The sequence below is a fragment of the Rhipicephalus sanguineus genome, chromosome 3 (genome assembly GCF_013339695.2).
Source record: "Rhipicephalus sanguineus isolate Rsan-2018 chromosome 3, BIME_Rsan_1.4, whole genome shotgun sequence".
NCBI classification, from domain to species: Eukaryota; Metazoa; Arthropoda; class Arachnida; order Ixodida; family Ixodidae; genus Rhipicephalus; species Rhipicephalus sanguineus.
In genome coordinates, this window is record NC_051178.1 from 186,792,322 (window position 1) to 186,799,742 (window position 7,421).

A 7,421-nucleotide genomic window follows, 5' to 3' on the forward strand; every position below is an offset into this window, starting at 1 on the left:
CTGCTGATGATGATCAATTATGCCTGAGCGCTTTGTGATGGGTGGGTCTTTAAACCATCCATTCGTTTTGCAATTCGGATGGCGCGACGTCCGGTGCGATGTTACGCTTCCGGTGCGATGTTACGTAATTTTATGTTTTAATGCAAATCCTCGCAATACATGACACATACAAAGGCTTTTTTTTTTTTTCGAAACAGTTTCAAACACCGTGCTGTGTGGTAACACCCGCTTGCCACGCAGAAGGCGTGGATTCCGGCTTGGAGCCGTGATTTTTATTATTTGCTTCTTTTTGCGATTTTTCGCCGATTTTTTGCTCACAACCAAGGACACCGACGCCGACACCGCAATTTTTGCGAAACGAGCTCTTTAATTAACGCTCTCGCGCTAATAAATCAGCGACTTGTGTTGATTCTAAAAATGTGCATAGCAAGTATATCCAGTGCGCAGAACGGTTGTGTTGCGGGATTAATTGACCGCCCAAAAAGTATATAGTGGGAAGAAGTGGTCGCTCGCTCGCTCCTTCGTAAAGGAAGGAGCGAGCGAGCGTCTATACAGACCAGCCGTGACACAACAAAGAAACGTAACACTCTATAGTTTAGCACATGGGCTATATAGAGTGCACCGATGGTCTACCTTGTAGTATTTTCTCTTGGAAGTGGTACTGCTCGCATAAGCGTTCGGCTCTGTCTATATATTCTCAGGAAGGGGCTGATGTCTGGTGCAGATACGAATGCCTCCGAGTTTAAGTTAAAAAAAAAAATAATATTAACGCAACGCACGCTGTACCGTCAGCTGCCGTACAATCTAACCTACTGCAGGTCGAGGCCGTATGTGTGCGGTAAACTTTTATATAGTTAAGTTGGCTCGCGAACAAAGGGGACACGATTCTCAGTGGTCTAGTTAGGTCTAGTTAGGTTGCATTTTTATCTCCCGGGTCACGCACGCGCTTTTAATTTGATCTAGTTTCGGTCGCTGGTGTCGAGGTACCACTCGGTCGGCTGCTTTTTATTTCATTTTTTTTTCGTCGATTTCGCTAAGTGCTCGACTGTCGGAGCAGTTGCAAGAGTAATCTAACGACCATCAGCTTGTAATTGCTCGACAGTGCGAAAAGATAGATGAAATTGTGGGCACGTACGTCGTTCCAGCGAACGTTTAGGCGCCTGTTCACGTTGAGTGGCAGAGCACTTTGTGTCGATTTTCGAAAGGAGTCGATAACCTGCAGAGCGAAAGTATTTGGGCTAAGTGCTTCGGTGCCCCAAATTATAAGAAGAAAAATTAAACCAAGAGGCGTAAATCGGATGATACGTAACATGGTGTGCATTACATTTGCTCACGTTACACTAAAAAAAAAAAGAGAAAAAAGAAAGAAACAGTCAAAGGAGAGTCACTGCAGTTTGTCTCTCTTCAGCGTTCCTTTAGACCTTTCTAAGTGTCAGCTTCTCTGCATGTTGACTCCGAATGCCTCTCGAAGAGAGATCGGCACTCCTGTGCAGTGATGCCGTGTGGAACACTCATCCGCGCACTTTTTGTTTGTTTGTTTGTTTGTTTGTTTGTTTTTAACCAGGTCACCATTTGACGTTAGTGCTGTTTGTTCATCACGTATAAAGCATATGCCATCGTAATTTGTATAAGCGGTCGCATCTACCGCGTTTCTCTGTAGCTTATTCCCTTTCCTTGAGATTTATTGCGACTGCTGGGATTTGAATATGTTTCAGCTCGTACAAGAAACTGAGAAAATCGTCACGCTATATACAAATAAGGCGCGACTTGGCCTCAAGACAAGTGGGTGCATGCGGCAGTCTGTCGCAAAACCTTGCTCTCGTCCGTAATAGCGATTTCCGTGTGAAGGCAAGTGCGATTCAAGTACTGTTTCAAGATCACCACTATACTCTCGTGTACGACAAAAGAAAATTAAGTGAGGTACATTTACACAGTTAAACCTAAATATCACGAAGTCGGTAAAAACGTCAATTTACTTCTCTATATATCGAAACTTCGTTAAATTGAAATTTTAAGCAACCTACAGTCGTCAAAGGCGCTTTTTTTTCTTTTACACGTGAAGTGCCGGAAGAATGTTTGAATAATACGGCCGTTTGATGCTGCGCCGGCGAAGAAGTCCTCTTCACAACGGCCGAACGTCACGCGTGAACCCGAAAAAAAAAAAAAAAAACATGTCCAAAGCACTCTGGTAATATAGGATAAGCGTTCGCAAAAAAATTGCTTGCAACTCAATTCCATATAACCAATGGCCCCAACAGAAGTCGAAATTTATCACCTGGGTCTTCCTTTGGGGCAGCACTGAAATTTCGTTACATTGAAATCAGGGTAAATATGGTTCGATATATTGAGGTTCAAAATACGCCGTCTCTGTGGACATGAAGTTGTGAAATGTGAAACGCTTCGTTATATCGAGGATTTCGTTGTATTGAATTTCGTTATGTCGAAGCTTAACTGTACACGAAATACAGTGTCGCACTCGAAGTGTGGATCAGACATCATGCGGTTAAGGTAAAGGATGCGCTGTAGTTTTCTGTGGAATGACAAGTGCGTGTGCCTCCATGCGTTCTCCCATTGTCGCAGTGATCGCTTAATTTTTTTTTTTTCTCTCGTTATCTCTCCCCAACAGTGCCCTGCTGGAGTACTGCAAACCTGGCCTGTTCCCGCACTGGAGGACGCTGGGTACATCGGCCAGGTGAGTTCCCATCGTCGCGTGTATGTGTTACGTGACGTATACATATACTTTTCGTATCAATTCGAGCTTCGCTATGCTGTTATATAGAGCTACAACTAATGGGTCTAACGGCACTTCCGATTAATCCGCTGTGTTTTAGTGAATGCGATAATAAAAGCAACTGGACTCTGCGGATGCCGCGCTTAATATATAGGTGCGCCATGCACGGCCGTTCGATAAAGTGGCTTTCACAGCGTTGGGGAAAAGCGGATATGGGATTTTTTCACAGTCAGCGATATTGAAAGATGGCGCGGTCGCATTAATATAGTATGAATTCCGATGACGCGCGTGCTAATGGCGCAGTTGTCCGTGCAAGGAGCATCGCTGTTTCATCTTTGCCCCCCTTCATTAATGTCTCGAAGTACAGCGTCAACTGCATATGCTATAGTGGTAAAGCATGAGGGTGGCACAGTGATTGCTTGAACGGAAGGTGTGCGTAAATTCTGCCCTATATAGTTGGCTGATTAGCAAAGTTTTCACGCTTGTCTGTTCTTTGTTTCTTCAACGTGAAATATTAACCGTTTTATGCTAGTGAAACAGCTGTCGTGGTTATTTTAATATGTAACAGTATAGTCTGTCAGCAAAAAGAGTTATGAAGTAGCGATTGTGCGTATTAAATATTTAGAAGCATTGACGAGGTCTTGCTTGCAAATTTCTTTCTTAGCTATATCCGAGCGGCGTTTTACAAGACGGTGACCGACTCTTCTTCTTTCTTTGTCCATATCATAAGCGAATTACGAAAAAAATAAAGTTTATGATCATTTGACATCAGAAGCGAACTATAAAGGTTAAGGGGGCACAGGTGCGCATGTTCACCCGATGACACTTCTCACAACACCCACGTAAGGCTGGACGTAGGGCCGCAGGCTTCTTACAGAAATTTAACGGAATTTACGGTCACGATTGTTCAACTGCTCCCTACGATGTAATTTTACCGGCCGAGTTGTGACAGGAATTTCCAACATGAGACCCAGCTAACCGAACCCAAAAACAAAAGTGCGTTCGTCTCGCACTAAATGAGCCAGTAAGGGAATTTTCGCGATACAACGTGCTGTGGCGTGCGCGAAGCTACGTGCGCCGCGTCGCACGCCGTTAGTGGCGAACGGGACAGTCTGCCCATTCTTCTGCGCTGATCCTATGAGCTGATACCGGCAGCCGCTTCGCGGCTCGGTTTCTTTGTGATGCGTGGGGCCCTGGTCGGATGAAAACAAAAGGTTCGTCGCGCGGTGCGGAAGCGCCCGAGAGCGACAATAGTGCGACGAGTGAGAGCTTGTTCTTTCGTCGCTTGACAAGGAGCACGCGGCCGTGTGTTCTCGTGCGTTCGCTTTCGGTGGTCTCGCTTTCAGCGCCAATACGGCCTGTGCAACAGCGGAAGCGGAAGTGACTTAAGAAATGTCGGGTTGAGAACACTTCCCCGCGTCGTTCGAACACGGTCAGAGTCCTCTGTATCTTTAGCGTTTAGCGCAGAGACTTGGGAACACGGGACAAGAAGGAAGATACGCCGCGCTAACTCTCAACAATCTGCGCTAAACGCTAAGGATATATATGTCTTACCGACAGTTCCAGAGCTCAACCCTTGCTAAGTTCCCTGTATGCCTCTTCACGACGCATCAGTAGAATGGTGTTCTCGACTACCGTCACGTTTCACAGCGAATTCGAACTCCGCCCCGCCTGCTTTTCCAAGCGAATCCTACAACGCGGCGGTATTTCACAGTGTCCACAATAGTACCACAGGACAGATTCTGTGGTATTTAGGTGTAGTGATCAATCAATCAATCAATCAATCAATCAATCAATCAATCAATCAATCAATCAATCAATCAATCAATCAATCAATCAATCAATCAATCAATCGAGAGATCGATCAATTCTTTGTCTCGGTTTTTCCGTATACAAGAGCCTAGCGCGATAGCGAGTGCCCGTATACAACGACCGCCCATAGTTGCTGACAGAACGCAAAGCATTGTCGTATAACATTCAGTGTTACTTTCTGCGCCGCATCATGTCGCATATATTGCACTGTATTGAGAGGAATTTATGAATGACGTGAAAATAATACACCGCGTCTGATCGCCCACATAACCGCAGCATGCCCAACAGCGGCTTGCGCTGTGAATTGATCTGAATGCTCTGTACGCTCTATATATACTCTTCCCAAAGGGACCTTACCAGAATCACCTAATCAAGGTAGTCTTTATACAAAAGAAATTATTAAGGAGTTTATGCCCAAGTGACATAACAAAGACTGATCAGCGGATTCTTCAGACTCTTGTGCATTGTGCATTAAAACGGCGCCATAACGTAGTAATAAATTATACAGTGTTAGTCAATTACGCACGTGTCATAACAAAACGGCCACTCAGTCTTACCGTGGGAAGTAGCCAGGGCATTCAAAAACGAAAGGCAGATAATGATGGTCGGGGTGGCCCTGACGTTCCTTCACCGTGCAGCTCAGTCGTCGTTGTCGTTAATATTGACAGCGCCTGTACTCGCGTCCATGGTTAATTGGCGTTTGATGAAGAAGGATCGTGCGCAGCCAGGAGAACTGCCGGGTGGCCATGGAGAAGGCGCGCGAGGAGTTCGGCGTCCCGCTCATCCTGACGCCCGAGGACCTGGCGAGCTCCAACCTGGACGAGCTGTCCGGCATGACCTACCTCTCCTACTTCATCAACGAGGACAGCCCCGGGTACAAGGCCACGCTGCGGTGGATCCAGACGAGGCTGCCGCACCTCCGCATCTCAAACTTCACCGTACGTCGTCGCTTCTCAATCATTATCCTGCGGACGTTTGTTCGTATATTATGCTATATTCCCACAAAGCCCAACGTTTGGTACATTGATTGCCCGTGCCTCAGAAGGGCGATTAAGAAGCTGGAAACGTTGCGCAAATAGTCTTTTGATACCCTGGGGCGCGAAATGAACACGGATAAAGGAACACAATGAGGAGGACATTCCTTCGTCCGTGTTCAGTTTGCGCTAAAAATCTTTATTGAAGTACGTATGAATCTTCACCAACTAGCTCAAACCAAGATACTGTGGGTAGCTTTGTAGCCAAATTATTAATTAATCACTGCAATAAATAAGCTTAATTTTTATTTTAATTGTTCCTTAATTCGGAAGGGGTGCGTCTTATTTGGTGCAAAAAATAAAAGAGAGCTTAGGCTTTGTAGATGATATAAGTAAGTCAAATTGTCGGTTGAGACCGTAGAGAGGTTGTACAAAATTGTACACGTATACAAGCTCCTTAGTTAACTCACTGTATTCTTTAGTGATACTCTCAGTGGACCTTCGCGCCGGTTTCTGGAAAACAGTAAAACTTCAACGAGAGCACGGAGTGCCTATAGGGAGTTTATTTGGATCAATTTTGTTACGTTTCCGTAATTAATGTAAATAAGTGTACCTTCGCATGGGTCATGATACACATGTCAGAGTATAAGAAAATGCTGCCATGTGATAATATTGCCTAATCGGCGACGTCACATTGACGTCATTGATATCGAATTTCACGCGCCCAATTCGAAAGGCAAAAATGTAGCCTCCGTATTGCTCACTCATGTACAGCCACGAGGCTATCTGCCACGCGTTCGCGTGTTCCCTTTCATAAAAATGATGGCTGTACAACGGCATTTTCTTTTAGGAACGCAGATACATATCTGTATGCGGTTTTCGTGTGTTTCCGAATTTATTTAAATACTATTTGCAGATAGCTTTCCCACATCGGAATTTAAGTGCATGCAGTTTACATTTGTGTACATTTCCACACGACACGCAAATAGGAAGGATTTCAGTGGAAATGGTACAGTAAACCTGGGTATCTCGCGATGTGCTTTGGAAAATATGTACATTCAATTTCGCGGAAAATCAATTCTGCGGAATCCCCCCATGGAGCTGAAGGTTATGTGAAATGGACCATGTTTAGAACATTGTGCCAAAACATGTATATTTTTGCTTCTTTCTACTACCTAACATTCATAAGCCCTCGTGAAACACTGCGTATTTGTCGTTCCGCCTACGCTGGCCACGTGGTGTCTTCTATTTCACGCACCCGTGCGCGCACATAATCGCGTCTACGGAACAGTCGTGGGCGCGCTATACTGTGCGCTCGCTGTGATAGTTGCGCTCCGCTGTGATAGTTATATTGTTTGCTCGGTTTGATTGTTTTTTCAAAGCAAACGCGGCTGTTCCATTGTGCCAACCAAAAATTTTTCGAGGATCAGCTTTTTTTCATCGAGATTCGCGCCGAAAAAAAACCCTCCGTATTGTGTGGCTGAACGCTCAAACATGCGAGCTGCGTGGGCCCCGCCCTGCGCATCTGCTCCGATGAAAGCAGAGACGTGGTTGTGTTTGTTTTTTCGCATCTACATGCATAGAGCGCTTTCCGTTGCATGCCCGCGACATTGCTTTGTCTTTTTAATCAAACTCTATGCGAATGGAACATTACATCACCAATTGCATTTGGTGCAGTGGTGGCGAAACCTACGGGTCGCATCACTAGTTTATCGTGTGATACTGCATCGCAGTGTGTTGAACGTATGTCGGGCTGGTTTAACACAGCCCATCGGGTGAGAACCATTTTAAATGCATGTATATGTGTCTGTGGCTCTTGACCTTGGATGGCCATGGCGACCAGTCACATTCATTGCAAGATAAGCGCTGTCCTGCCTTGACCAAGGATGTGTATAAAGTCGTCA

The 7,421-nt window shown here is 45.4% G+C and overlaps 1 protein-coding gene across 1 annotated transcript in view; it reads left to right on the top strand.

Annotated features, from left to right (window-relative positions):
• The window catches only part of LOC119386187 (filamin-C), a 179,896-nt gene that overhangs the window by 115,726 nt on the left and 56,749 nt on the right, over window positions 1-7,421 (top strand). The window contains 2 exon segments of the mRNA XM_049414247.1: window positions 2,627-2,692; window positions 5,268-5,481. Coding sequence (XP_049270204.1) covers window positions 2,627-2,692; window positions 5,268-5,481 — 280 coding nt within the window.